Below are 15,113 nucleotides of genomic sequence, written 5' to 3'. Positions count from 1 at the left end.
CTAATATGAAATTCCATAGGGTTTTATTCCAGCATCAGCATTAACTCTAGTGACTGATGTTATGGATTTGACTGCCGCTTGCTTAGTGAGTATCCTCTTCCCTTCTGATTCAGCTCATACCGAGACTAGAATCCAGGACTTTGGAGTGAGCTTACTGCGTGTTCTTGACTCCGTTACACTGAGAACAACGGTGGGTTAGTAAACAGAGTAGCTTACCCTTCTTGACTGGATCTCCTTCACATAAAGGGGAAGAAGAAATTCCGATATTCCCTCCAGTCGTATCCCTTCCCCGTTCACCTGAAGGTTTCCCATTCCGTCCTGCAAAATATACAACAAAATCACAGAACAAATAAGCAGCCTGAAGGAGAGGAATGCCCGTTAAACAGTGACATGTCAATGACATAGCCTGACCTGAACACAGTAAAACACCAGGCTGAGCTGATAGATGTTGTGTATGCCTATTACAGGCCACACTGGAGACACTGAGTGACAGGGTAGAAGTAGGGGATCACGCTGAGGTGACAGCAGCACACAGGGTGAATGGGTAGAGGTAGGGGATCACACAGGGTGACAGGGTAGAGGTAGGGGATCACACTGAGTGACAGGGTAGAGGTAGGGGATCACACTGAGTGACAGGGTAGAGGTAGGGGATCACACTGAGTGACAGGGTAGAGGTAGGGGATCACACTGAGTGACAGGGTAGAGGTAGGGGATCACACTGAGTGACAGGGTAGAGGTAGGGGATCACACTGAGTGACAGGGTAGAGGTAGGGGATCACGCTGAGTGACAGGGTAGAGGTAGGGGATCACACTGAGTGACAGGGTAGAGGCAGGGGATCACACTGAGTGACAGGGTAGAGGTAGGAGATGACAGGGTAGAGGTAGGGGATCACGCTGAGTGACAGGGTAGAGGTAGGGGATCACACTGAGTGACAGGGTAGAGGTAGGGGATGACAGGGTAGAGGTAGGGGATCACGCTGAGTGACAGGGTAGAGGTAGGGGATCACACTGAGTGACAGGGTAGAGGTAGGGGATCACGCTGAGTAACAGGGTAGAGGTAGGGGATCACAGTGAGTGACAGGGTAGAGGTAGGGGATCATGCTGAGTGACAGGGTAGAGGTAGGGGATCACAGTGAGTGACAGGGTAGAGGTAGGGGATCACGCTGAGTGACAGGGTAGAGGTAGGGGATCATGCTGAGTGACAGGGTAGAGGTAGGGGATCACGCTGAGTGACAGGGTAGAGGTAGGGGATCACACTGAGTGACAGGATAGAGGTAGGGGATCACACTGAGTGACAGGGTAGAGGTAGGGGATCACGCTGAGTGACAGGGTAGAGGTAGGGGATCACACTGAGTGACAGGGTAGAGGTAGGGGATCACACTGAGTGACAGGGTAGAGGTAGGGGATCATGCTGAGTGACAGGGTAGAGGTAGGGGATCACGCTGAGTGACAGGGTAGAGGTAGGGGATCACACTGAGTGACAGAGTAGAGGTAGGGGATCAGGCTGAGTGACAGGGTAGAGGCAGGGGATCACGCTGAGTGACAGGGTAGAGGTAGGGGATCACACTGAGTGACAGGGTAGAGGTAGGGGATCACACTGAGTGACAGGGTAGAGGCAGGGGATCACACTGAGTGACAGGGTAGAGGTAGGGGATCACACTGAGTGACAGGGTAGAGGTAGGGGATCACACTAAGTGACAGGGTGTAGCAGAGGCCCTCAGCCCTCCCTCAACGGCGCCAAACCGTCGCTAACGTGGCAGACAAGCATGCGTAGATTGAACGGTGACGTGTAACTGTAGGTGTCCTTAAAGAATGCATTAGTTGAGGCTACATGATGCGTTATACTGTAAGATCAGCTACAGACAGTTGAGCATTATGCCTTGGTTATGAACAACAGCCTAAGAGCTTATGAAGCGTGTTAACCAATAAGGAAGCGATGTTGGCAACACACCAAACTGAGTCGTTGAAAAATAAACATTCTCTGTGTACCCTCCGATATGTTTATGGACAGGTTTGTAATATAACGTTGATTACATGGTGTCACTGTTGATTTAATGTTAATAATGCTTAATAAGTAGTTATGATTCTCTTATGAATGTGGCATTTTGTGTGGATATTAAGATGACATGTCTTTATGTCTAAGGGCAGTATCCTTACTTCCACAAGTCTCATTTTCACTAAGTCATGAACTGATGCCCCGTAATGTCCAGACCAATGAATCATGTACACAGACAGCTATGGGGGGATGGACTTGTCATTCAAAATTTGCATCACCAGAAGGCTCGTCAGGACACCACACCTCGTCTTAAGTGTCATATATGTACAAGTATGAATCTGCACAGAACTACATCTTCCAAATGGGCCGGCAGGGTAGCCTAGTGGTTAGAGTGTTGGAATAGTAACCGGAAGGTTGCAAGTTCAAATCCTCGAGCTGACAAAGAACAAATCTGTAATTCTACCCCTGAACAGGCAGTTAAACCACTGTTCCTAGGCAGTCATTGAAAATAAGAAGTACTTCTTAACTGACTTGCCTGGTTAAATAAAGGTAAAATAAAAAAGCATTTCTGCAGCATTGAAGTTCCCCAAGAACACAGTGACCTCCATCCTTCTTAAATGCAAGAAGTTTGGAAGCACCAAGACTCCTCCTAGAGCTGGCTTCCAGGCCAAACTGAGCAATCGGGGGAGAAGGCTTTGGTCAGGGAGGTGACCAAACACCGGAGGGGCACTCTGACAGAGCTCTGGAGTTCCTCTGTAGAGATGGGAAAACCTTCCAGAAGGACAACCATCTCTGCAACACTCTACCAATTAGGCCTTTATCGCAGAGTGGTCAGACGGAAGCCACTACTCAGTAAAATGCACATGACAGCACGCTTGGGAGTCTGCCAAATGGCTCCCAAAGACTGTCAGACCATGAGAAACAAGATTCTCTGGTCTGATGAAACCCAGATTGAACTCTTTGGCCTGAATGCCAAGCATGGTGGTGGCAGCATCATGCTGTGGGGATGTTTTTCAGCGGCAGGGACTGGGAGACTAATCAGAATCAAGGGAAAGATGAACGGAGCAAAGTACTGAAAGATCCTTGATGAAAACCTGCTCCAGAGCGCTCAGGACCTCAGACTGGGGTGAAGGTTCACCTTCCAACAACGACCCTAAGTACACAGCCAAGACAATGCAGGAGTAGCTTCGGGACAAGTCTCTGAATATCCTTGAGTGGCCCAGCCAAAGCCTGGACTTGAACCCAATCTAACATCTCTGGAGAGACTTGAAAATAGCTGTCCAAGCAACGCTCCAAATCCAGCCTGACAGAGATTGAGAGGATCTGCAGAGAAGAATTGGAGAAACTCCCCAAATACAGGTGTGTCAAGCTTGTAGCGTCATACCCAAGAAGACTCAAGGCTGTAATCATTGCCAAAAGTGTTTCAACAAAGGACTGAGAAAAGGGTCTAAAGACTAATTGAAATGTGATATTTCATTTTTTGAAATATATATTATCAAACATTTCTAAAAACCCATTTTTGCTGTCATTATGGGGTATTGTGTGTAGATTGATGAGTGAAAAAATAATTAAATCAATTTTAGAATAAGGCTATAACCTAACAAAATGTGGAAAAAGTCAAGGGGCACTGTAGGTAACTGCCAAAACAAAGGAAACACTTGAGTAAATGACATAAATTGATTGGGAGTCAAGGATAAAGACGGCCCCGGGTGACAGATCCGTCACAGTACGATGCTCTCTTCAGGTTTTTTTTTTACAAAATGGTTGATTGCATACATTGTCCCTGAATCGCTTTCAAAATTCTGCACTATACAGCTATAAACTTTTTCACGTTTTGTGTCTTTGCAGTGATATTCTTTGTAGAAGACTTTAGACAATCTGGCGTGAATGCAATTCTTTTCACCAGAGCCAATTCAGCTATTGTTTTAATCTTAATTACATACGTATGTATGTGTGTTATCTTGCAAAACTTCTATTGTACTTATGAATCAAGTATATCTTAACACAGAACATACACTTGCTATGTCAAGTGCAATGTTAAATCAATAATTCAATCAAATCTGTCTCTTTAATTTACATTCATTCACCTCATCCATGTAGCACCATCCAAATGTATTTTAGTGGACAAATCCCCCATTAGTATAATAGAGTATGAGCAGGCCTGTGCAAACTGGTTCACAACGTACAGTAGGCTACTGTAAAACATTATACAATAGGCTACTGTAAAACATATAGTAGGCTACTGTAAAACATATAGTAGGCTACTGTAAAACATATAGTAGGCTACTATAAAACATTATACAATAGGCTACTGTAAAACATACAGTAGGCTACTGTAAAACATTATAAAATAGGCTACTGTAAAACATATAGTAGGCTACTATAAAACATTATACCATAGGCTACTGTAAAACATATAGTGGGCTACTGTAAAACATTATACAATAGGCTACTGTAAAACATACAGTAGGCTACTGTAAAACATATAGTAGGCTACTATAAAACTTAATACATTAAGCTACTGTAAAACATTATATAATAGGCTACTGTAAAACATTATACAATAGGCTACTGTAAAACAATATACAATAGGTTACTGTAAAACAATATACAAAAGTTATTGTAAAACATTATACAGTAGGCTACTGTAAAACGTTATACGGTAGGCTACCCACCACAGTGAAATGCATGACCTTTACTATCCACACAGTTAAGGCCAGGTTGACCATCATTATGACCAGCAACAGCGAGAGGAAAAAGTAGAGGAATCTCTTCCTCCACCCATAGAGTCCCACGGGGTCGACAGCGTCGCACCTGGGCTGCTGAAGATGGCCCGACTGGGCCTCCAGTACGTACTGTTCCTCAGTCATCTGGAACACAATCAGAGAGAGAGAGGGGCATCTGAGCATTAGATGCCATGCTAAACATTTTATTTTTGAATGACATACACTACCGTTCAAAAGTTTGGGGTCACTTAGAAATGTCCTTGTTTTCTATGAAAACATACGTGAAATGAGTTGCAAAATGAGTTGGAAATATAGTCTAAATTTTGCCAAGGTTATAAATAATGATTTTTAATTGAAATAATAATTGTGTCCTTCAAACTTTGCTTTCATCAAAGAACCCTCCATTTGCAGCAATTACAGCCTTGCAGACCTTTGGCATTCTAGTTGTCAATTTGTTGAGGTAATCTGAAGAGATTTCACCCATGATTCCTGAAGCACCTCCCACAAATTGGATTGGCTTGATGGGCACTTCTTACGTACCATTCGGTCAAGCTGCTCCCACAACAGCTCAATAGTGTTGAGATCCGGTGACTGTGCTGGCCACTCCATTATAGACAGAACACCATTTGACTGCTTCTTCCCTAAGTAGTTATTACATAGTTTGGAGCTGGGCTTTGGGTCATTGTCCTGTTGTAGGAGGAAATTGGCTTCAATTAAGTGCCGTCCACAGGGTATGGCATGGCGTTGCAAAATGGAGTGATAGCCTTCTGTCACGGATCCCTCCGGAATTGTGACATTGTGCACACCTGGCCCCCATTCCCACTGATTGTATTTGTATAAATGTGCCCTTTGTTTCACCATTGGGCTGTCAATTATTGTTACAATGTCCGTTGGTGCGTGTGAATACCTGTAACGTGTGTTTTGGCTTTAGTGCCATTGTGGATTGCGCAGATGATTACGGGTCTCGTCCCGTGTGTTAATCATTGTGTGCGTGTCTTATTTAGTCGAGGTACTCCTCGCTCTTTTGTTTGGGTTACTACCCTGTGTTTTGTTACGTGTTTGTTTGGTCTTCGTCCCCGTGTCTTTACACGGCACGCCGTAATTTGGGCTTAATAAAAATAACTATTACGCATTCCTGTGCCTGTCTCCCGAATCATTCATACCAACGTGACACCTTCCTTCGTCAAGATCCCTTTTACCCTGTACAAATCTCCCACTGCGTCTCACGAATGTTCTTCTTTGTGATCCGAACACCTCAAAATTAGATTAGTCTGTCTATAACACTATTGTCCAATCTTCCTCTGTCCAGTATCTGTGTTATTTTGCCCATCTTAATATTTTATTTTTATTGGCCAGTCTGAGATATGGCTTTTTCTTTGCAACTCTGCCTAGAAGGTCAGCATCCCAGAGTCTCCTCTTCACTGTTGACGTTGAGACTGGTGTTTTGCGGGTACTATTTAATGAAGCTGCCAGTTGAGGACTTGTGAGGCATCTGTTTCTCAAACTAGACACTCTAATGTACTTGTCCTCTTGCTCAGTTGTGCACCGGGGCCTACCAACTCCTCTTTCTATTCTGGTTAGAGCCAGTTTGCGCTGTTCTGTGAAGGGAGTAGTACACAGCATTGTACGAGATCTTTAGTTTCTTGAAAAGTTCTTGCATGAGGTAGCCTTCATTTCTCAGAACAAGAATAGACTGACGAGTTTCAGAAGAAAGGTCTTTGTTTCGGGCATATGTCTCACCAATGGAAGTTGGGGCTTTGCAGTGAATACAAATGAACCATATCATTGGACTAGAAAGGTCAGTGAGTCTAATTACGCCGCTGATACACTTCACGGAAGATAACTACGAGAGATGGGTGTGAGTGCACCTGAGACCTAGAGGGACAGGCCTTTTGAGTCACACTAAATACCTTCGGTGATTAGATATATAAGACGCTGTAATGTATAGTATTTTGCTCTCAAAACATTTATCCATCAAAATAAATGTATAAAACAAACATTTTACTTAGTCTTGCTTGTTCATTATCATAAATAGTGTACGCATTGCGTAGAGGATAAAAAAAACACACATTCTGTTTGTTAGGAGAATGTCTTTGGCTTGATCAAAATACTTAGATACTAGCAGAATAAAATCCTTTAACAGTAGTGGAATTTAAAGGCCCTCAGAGGTACGGAAACAGTTCACAGTATATCTAAAAAAAAAAAAAAAAATTGTAAAGTTCTCTCTTTAATCCGACGTGTCACAGCAGGACAACTCCATAGTCTATTTTCAAACCTCTGTTGCTAGGGGAAATGACTCTTCTGCCCCTCTAATTTCTATGGCAACCCACTGTTCCCAAAACGCTGGTAGCTAGATGCTGCAATTTCTTTGCAGAGTTGAATGCATACATTACCCAAGCACGTCATGCATGCTAAAGCTTGGGCATTCACAGAGCAAATGGAATAGAGCACAGCAGGCAGTGGTGGTGCTTTGTCAATCTGTAGACATGTAGAACATGACCCATGGAGTATGAGCCAATAGCACCTATGTTCTACTACGGGCACAAGTGGTTTCTTTCGAGACAACCCTTTACGGAACTGTGAGGATGAAGATTTGCACAAATCGTTCCTCGTATGAAGTCAGGACAGCATCGTTCCCTGTAGGAAGTCAGGACAGCATCGTTCCCTGTATGAAGTCAGGACAGCATCATTCCCTGTATGAAGTCAGGACAGCGTCGTTCCTCGTATGAAGTCAGGACAGCATCGTTCCTCGTATGAAGTCAGGACAGCATTGTTCCTTTTATGAAGTCAAGACAGCATCGTTCCCTTTATGAAGTCAAGACAGCATCGTTCCCTTTATGAAGTCAGGACAGCATCGTTCCCTTTATGAAGTCAGGACAGCATCGTTCCCTTTATGAAGTCAGGACAGCATCGTTCCCTTTATGAAGTCAAGACAGCATCGTTCCCTTTATGAAGTCAGGACAGCATCGTTCCCTTTATGAACTCAAGACAGCATCGTTACTTTTATGAAGTCAGGACAGCATCGTTCCCTTTATGAAGTCAGGGCAGCATCGGTCCCTTTATGAAGTCAGGACAGCATCGTTCCTCGTATGAAGTCAGGACAGCATCGTTCCCTTTATGAAGTCAGGACAGCATCGTTCCCTTTATGAAGTAAGGACAGCATCGTTCCCTGTATGAAGTCAAGACAGCATCGTTCCCTGTATGAAGTCAATACAGCATTGTTCCCTGTATGAAGTCAGGACAGCATCGTTCCCTGTATGAAGTCAGAACAGCATTGTTCCCTGTATGAAGTCAAGACAGCATCGTTCCCTGTATGAAGTCAAGACAGCATCGTTCCCTGTATGAAGTCAAGACAGCATTGTTCCCTGTATGAAGTTAGGACAGCATCGTTCCCTGTATGAAGTCAGAACAGCATTGTTCCCTGTATGAAGTCAAGACAGCATTGTTCCCTGTATGAAGTCAAGACAGCATCGTTCCCTGTATGAAGTCAGGACAGCATCGTTCCCTGTATGAAGTCAAGACAGCATCGTTCCCTGTATGAAGTCAGAACAGCATTGTTCCCTGTATGAAGTCAAGACAGCATCGTTCCCTGTATGAAGTCAAGACAGCATCATTCCCTGTATGAAGTCAGGACAGCATCGTTCCCTGTATGAAGTCAGAACAGCATTGTTCCCTGTATGAAGTCAAGACAGCATCGTTCCCTGTATGAAGTCAAGACAGCATCGTTCCCTTTATGAAGTCAGGACAGCATCGTTCCCTTTATGAACTCAAGACAGCATCGTTACTTTTATGAAGTCAGGACAGCATCGTTCCCTTTATGAAGTCAGGGCAGCATCGGTCCCTTTATGAAGTCAGGACAGCATCGTTCCTCGTATGAAGTCAGGACAGCATCGTTCCCTTTATGAAGTCAGGACAGCATCGTTCCCTTTATGAAGTAAGGACAGCATCGTTCCCTGTATGAAGTCAAGACAGCATCGTTCCCTGTATGAAGTCAATACAGCATTGTTCACTGTATGAAGTCAGGACAGCATCGTTCCCTGTATGAAGTCAGAACAGCATTGTTCCCTGTATGAAGTCAAGACAGCATCGTTCCCTGTATGAAGTCAAGACAGCATCGTTCCCTGTATGAAGTCAAGACAGCATTGTTCCCTGTATGAAGTTAGGAGAGCATCGTTCCCTGTATGAAGTCAGAACAGCATTGTTCCCTGTATGAAGTCAAGACAGCATCATTCCCTGTATGAAGTCAAGACAGCATCGTTCCCTTTATGAAGTCAGGACAGCATCGTTCCCTTTATGAAGTCAGGACAGCATCGTTCCCTTTATGAAGTCAGGACAGCATCGTTCCCTTTATGAAGTCAAGACAGCATCGTTCCCTTTATGAAGTCAGGACAGCATCGTTCCCATTATGAACTCAAGACAGCATCGTTACTTTTATGAAGTCAGGACAGCATCGTTCCCTTTATGAAGTCAGGGCAGCATCGGTCCCTTTATGAAGTCAGGACAGCATCGTTCCTCGTATGAAGTCAGGACAGCATCGTTCCCTTTATGAAGTCAGGACAGCATCGTTCCCTTTATGAAGTAAGGACAGCATCGTTCCCTGTATGAAGTCAAGACAGCATCGTTCCCTGTATGAAGTCAATACAGCATTGTTCCCTGTATGAAGTCAGGACAGCATCGTTCCCTGTATGAAGTCAGAACAGCATTGTTCCCTGTATGAAGTCAAGACAGCATCGTTCCCTGTATGAAGTCAAGACAGCATCGTTCCCTGTATGAAGTCAAGACAGCATTGTTCCCTGTATGAAGTTAGGACAGCATCGTTCCCTGTATGAAGTCAGAACAGCATTGTTCCCTGTATGAAGTCAAGACAGCATTGTTCCCTGTATGAAGTCAAGACAGCATCGTTCCCTGTATGAAGTCAGGACAGCATCGTTCCCTGTATGAAGTCAAGACAGCATCGTTCCCTGTATGAAGTCAGAACAGCATTGTTCCCTGTATGAAGTCAAGACAGCATCGTTCCCTGTATGAAGTCAAGACAGCATCATTCCCTGTATGAAGTCAGGACAGCATCGTTCCCTGTATGAAGTCAGAACAGCATTGTTCCCTGTATGAAGTCAAGACAGCATCGTTCCCTGTATGAAGTCAAGACAGCATCGTTCCCTTTATGAAGTCAGGACAGCATCGTTCCCTTTATGAACTCAAGACAGCATCGTTACTTTTATGAAGTCAGGACAGCATCGTTCCCTTTATGAAGTCAGGGCAGCATCGGTCCCTTTATGAAGTCAGGACAGCATCGTTCCTCGTATGAAGTCAGGACAGCATCGTTCCCTTTATGAAGTCAGGACAGCATCGTTCCCTTTATGAAGTAAGGACAGCATCGTTCCCTGTATGAAGTCAAGACAGCATCGTTCCCTGTATGAAGTCAATACAGCATTGTTCCCTGTATGAAGTCAGGACAGCATCGTTCCCTGTATGAAGTCAGAACAGCATTGTTCCCTGTATGAAGTCAAGACAGCATCGTTCCCTGTATGAAGTCAAGACAGCATCGTTCCCTGTATGAAGTCAAGACAGCATTGTTCCCTGTATGAAGTTAGGACAGCATCGTTCCCTGTATGAAGTCAGAACAGCATTGTTCCCTGTATGAAGTCAAGACAGCATTGTTCCCTGTATGAAGTCAAGACAGCATCGTTCCCTGTATGAAGTCAGGACAGCATCGTTCCCTGTATGAAGTCAAGACAGCATCGTTCCCTGTATGAAGTCAGAACAGCATTGTTCCCTGTATGAAGTCAAGACAGCATCGTTCCCTGTATGAAGTCAAGACAGCATCATTCCCTGTATGAAGTCAGGACAGCATCGTTCCCTGTATGAAGTCAGAACAGCATTGTTCCCTGTATGAAGTCAAGACAGCATCGTTCCCTGTATGAAGTCAGGACAGCATCGTTCCCTGTATGAAGTCAGGACAGCATTGTTCCCTGTATGAAGTCAGAACAGCATTGTTCCCTGTATGAAGTCAAGACAGCATCGTTCCCTTTATGAAGTCAAGACAGCATCGTTCCCTGTATGAAATCAGGGCAGCATTGTTCCCTGTATGAAGTCAGAACAGCATTGTTCCCTGTATGAAGTCAAGACAGCATCGTTCCCTGTATGAAGTCAAGACAGCATCGTTCCCTGTATGAAGTTAAGACAGCATTTTGCAGTGTTTTTCTACAGCAATTTCACAACCTCAATGTTTGGCACACTGTAGATGAGGGTATTGAGGTCAAGGTAGAAAATGATTAACATTGAAATATGATGAGTAACTTTCTCTTGCTTTACTTCCCTATCAATCCCTTCAGTCAACGTTTACCAAGGTAACTTGGTGCTGGTTTTCCTTCAGGACGGGGGCTGTGGTGCCCTCCCAGCATTGAGAACATACATTGCAGCCAAGCGAACCAAGCTAGCAATTACCCAGCAGTCATTCTACCTCCGTCGGCACAGCTCATCTCCACCAATTAGCGGTGAGAGTGATCGGGTACACACTGTTTTGAATCAAACAGCGACGTGCTGCAAAAGGGGCAGCAAAACGCAGCCGATAAACATTCAATGAAAGAAAATTAGACGCTATTAATGCCTGCTGATATTAATCAGCAGAATCACATCCTGCATGCTCTCTCTCTCTGTGATGCCACGGGCGTCCCACTACAGCTCCTGCATGCTCTCTCTCTCTCCATGATGCCGCGGGCGTCCCACTACAGCTCCTGCATGCTCTCTCTCTCTCTCCATGATGCCGCGGGCGTCCCACTACAGCTCCTGCATGCTCTCTCTCTCTCTCCATGATGCCGCGGGCGTCCCACTACAGCTCCTGCATGCTCTCTCTCTCTCTCTGTGATGCCACGGGCGTCCCACTACAGCTCCTGCATGCTCTCTCTCTCTGTGATGCCACGGGCGTCCCACTACAGCTCCTGCATGCTCTCTCTCTCTCTCCATGATGCCACGGGTGTCTCAATCCATCTCCTGCATGCTCTCTCTCTCTGTGATGCCACGGGCGTCCCACTACAGCTCCTGCATGCTCTCTCTCTCTCTCCATGATGCCACGGGTGTCTCAATCCATCTCCTGCATGCTCTCTCTCCATGATGCCGCGGGTGTCTCAATCCATCTCCTGCATGCTCTCTCTCTCTGTGATGCCGCGGGTGTCTCAATCCATCTTCTGCATGCTCTCTCTCTCTGTGATGCCGCGAGTGTCTCAATCCATCTCCTGCATGCTCTCTCTCTCTGTGATGCCGCGGGTGTCTCAATCCATCTTCTGCATGCTCTCTCTCTCTGTGATGCCGCGAGTGTCTCAATCCATCTCCTGCATGCTCTCTCTCTCTGTGATGCCGCGGGTGTCTCAATCCATCTTCTGCATGCTCTCTCTCTCTGTGATGCCGCGAGTGTCTCAATCCATCTCCTGCATGCTCTCTCTCTCTCTCTCCATGATGCCGCGGGCGTCCCACTACACCTCCTCTGCCAGAGGTAAGAAAACATTGGAGAAGCACTAATGACTTGAGTCTCTCCCAGTACTTTCTTCTGTCCTGCATGTAACCAACCACGAAGGCAGCAATGGGAAAGTGAAGAGACACAATAACAGCAGTAGTTAGACGTAAAAAAGCAATACCCCAAAATGTTGACTTGGACTGGTCCTAAATCTATGACTGCCCAAGTTCTTTCAGCAAAAGGCAACAGTTATTCAATTGAATGAAACAATATGGACGCCAGGAAATCAGCTCCAAGTGATTAAAAGGCTCCATCACAGTTGAAATAGACAATAAAGTGAGATATTGCTGCTTTGAACTGTGACTTTTTTGTTCTCTGTGCCCTTTCCCTGTCTACAGACGGCTGTCCATTTCCTGTTTACAGACGGCTGTCCGTTTCCTGTTTACAGACGGCTGTCCTTTTCCTTTCTACAGATGGCTGTCCATTTCCTGTCTACAGACGGCTGTCCATTTCCTGTTTACAGACGGCTGTCCATTTCCTGTCTACAGACGGCTGTCCTTTTCCTGTCTACAGTTGGCTGTCCATTTCCTGTCTTCAGACGGATGTCCTTTCCCTTTCTACAGATGGCTGTCCATTTCCTGTCTACAGACGGCTGTCCATTTCCTGTTTACAGACGGCTGTCCATTTCCTGTCTACAGACGGCTGTCCTTTTCCTGTCTACAGTTGGCTGTCCATTTCCTGTCTTCAGACGGATGTCCTTTCCCTTTCTACAGATGGCTGTCCATTTCCTGTCTACAGATGGCTGTCCATTTCCTGTCTACAGACGGCTGTCCATTTCCTGTTTACAGACGGCTGTCCATTTCCTGTCTACAGACGGCTGTCCTTTTCCTGTCTACAGTTGGCTGTCCATTTCCTGTCTTCAGACGGATGTCCTTTCCCTTTCTACAGACGGCTGTCCATTTCCTGTTTACAGACGGCTGTCCATTTCCTGTCTACAGACGGCTGTCCTTTTCCTGTCTACAGTTGGCTGTCCATTTCCTGTCTTCAGACGGATGTCCTTTCCCTTTCTACAGATGGCTGTCCATTTCCTGTCTACAGATGGCTGTCCATTTCCTGTTTACAGACGGCTGTCCTTTCCCTTTCTACAGATAGCTGTCCATTTCCTGTCTACAGATGGCAGTCCATTTCCTGTTTACAGACGGCTGTCCTTTTCCTGTCTACAGATGGCTGTCCATTTCCTGTCTACAGACGGCTGTCCATTTCCTGTCTTCAGACCGATGTCCTTTCCCTTTCTACAGATGGCTGTCCATTTCCTGTCTACAGACGGCTGTCCTTTCCCTTTCTACAGATGGCTGTCTATTTCCTGTCTACAGATGGCTGTCCATTTCCCTTTCTACAGATGGCTGTCTATTTCCTGTCTACAGATGGCAGTCCATTTCCTGTTTACAGACGGCTGTCCTTTTCCTGTCTACAGATGGCTGTCTATTTCCTGTCTACAGATGGCTGTCCATTTCCCTTTCTACAGATGGCAGTCCATTTCCTGTTTACAGACGGCTGTCCTTTTCCTATCTACAGATGGCTGTCTATTTCCTGTCTACAGATGGCTGTCCATTTCCCTTTCTACCGATGGCAGTCCATTTCCTGTTTACAGACGGCTGTCCTTTTCCTGTCTACAGATGGCTGTCTATTTCCTGTCTACAGATGGCTGTCCATTTCCTGTTTACAGACGGCTGTCCATTTCCTGTTTACAGACGGCTGTCCATTTCCTGTTTACAGACGGCTGTCCATTTCCTGTCTTCAGACGACTGTCCATTTCCTGTTTACAGACGGCTGTCCATTTCCTGTTTACAGACGGCTGTCCATTTCCTGTTTACAGACGGCTGTCCATTTCCTGTTTACAGACGGCTGTCCATTTCCTGTTTACAGACGGCTGTCCATTTCCTGTCTTCAGACGGCTGTCCATTTCCTGTTTACAGACAGCTGTGCACTTTTACCAGCTTGTTTTTTTTTAAGAGATGAAAGCACTCCAATAAGTTCACTGCTGGTGCTAGGAACTGTTATAACAGTGTTATGATCAACAGCTGAAATAAAGTGTTTTTCATTTTCTTAATTATTTTCAGATTCAAATTGACACTTCATGATAGGCTGGTGATGTAAAGCCCACAACATCGTCCCTTCACCTGTTTTAATAACAGGTGATTTAATTAGGAACTTTGTGGAATTTGGCGCCAACAGCACACAGACAGCCAGCGTAGATGTTGTTGAGGAGGTTAAGAGATTCATTTGTTTCCCCTCTCAGGCTTTTACGGAAGTGAAAATCGAAAGAAACGACAAAGTGCTGATGTAAACAGTCAGACTCTCATCCACAGTACACTGGCTTTCCATGCTAATCCCCAGCAAATCCTCAGGGAGCTTCATTTAGCATGTCGCCCCATGGAGGACACATTTGCATTTATCAAACGATCAGAGAGGAAGTGTCACGTTTACATTATAATTCCAGACAGGAAATTGTTCGTAAAAAAAAGCCTATATATCTCCAGTAACTGTGCAGTTACTGTGGGTAGGCTGACTATGAACCACAGGATTGGTAAAACGTTTTTTAAATAATTTTTTATATTTACTCTGTTGCCCTAGGTCTTCACTCCTGGTCATGGATTACCAGATAGTGTGCAAGCTTTGGTTCCCATCTAGTGCCAAAACACAAATCTGATGTGCTAGTGCTGGCTTGGAACAAATACCTGCATCCAGAGAGCTCCTTCCGGACCTGGGGCAAAGAAAAATGATCGGAAGCACTTCATGCTACGGTACAGAAATAGCTAGTTATTTACTTAGAAAGTACATGGTAAAACAGTAACCAATTAATTAATAACCAATTAATGACTTGTGTGTTTCTTCGAGATTCATTATTAGAATTGGGATGACAACCCAAAAATTATAGACC

General features: G+C 45.1%; 1 protein-coding gene across 1 annotated transcript in view; it reads right to left on the bottom strand.

The window, feature by feature from the left end:
- Window positions 1–15,113, bottom strand: part of LOC110500769 (zeta-sarcoglycan-like) — a 51,587-nt gene that overhangs the window by 31,667 nt on the left and 4,807 nt on the right. Inside the window, exons 2-3 of the mRNA XM_021578301.3 lie at window positions 4,672–4,866; window positions 217–318 (exon numbers count right to left, since the gene is read on the bottom strand). Coding sequence (XP_021433976.3) covers window positions 217–318; window positions 4,672–4,866 — 297 coding nt within the window. The remainder of the gene's footprint in view (window positions 1–216; window positions 319–4,671; window positions 4,867–15,113) is intronic.

The sequence above is a fragment of the Oncorhynchus mykiss genome, chromosome 21 (genome assembly GCF_057628025.1).
Source record: "Oncorhynchus mykiss isolate SJ-2025 chromosome 21, ASM5762802v1, whole genome shotgun sequence".
Classification (NCBI taxonomy): Eukaryota; Metazoa; Chordata; class Actinopteri; order Salmoniformes; family Salmonidae; genus Oncorhynchus; species Oncorhynchus mykiss.
This window is presented reverse-complemented; position numbering and strand designations above follow the sequence as displayed.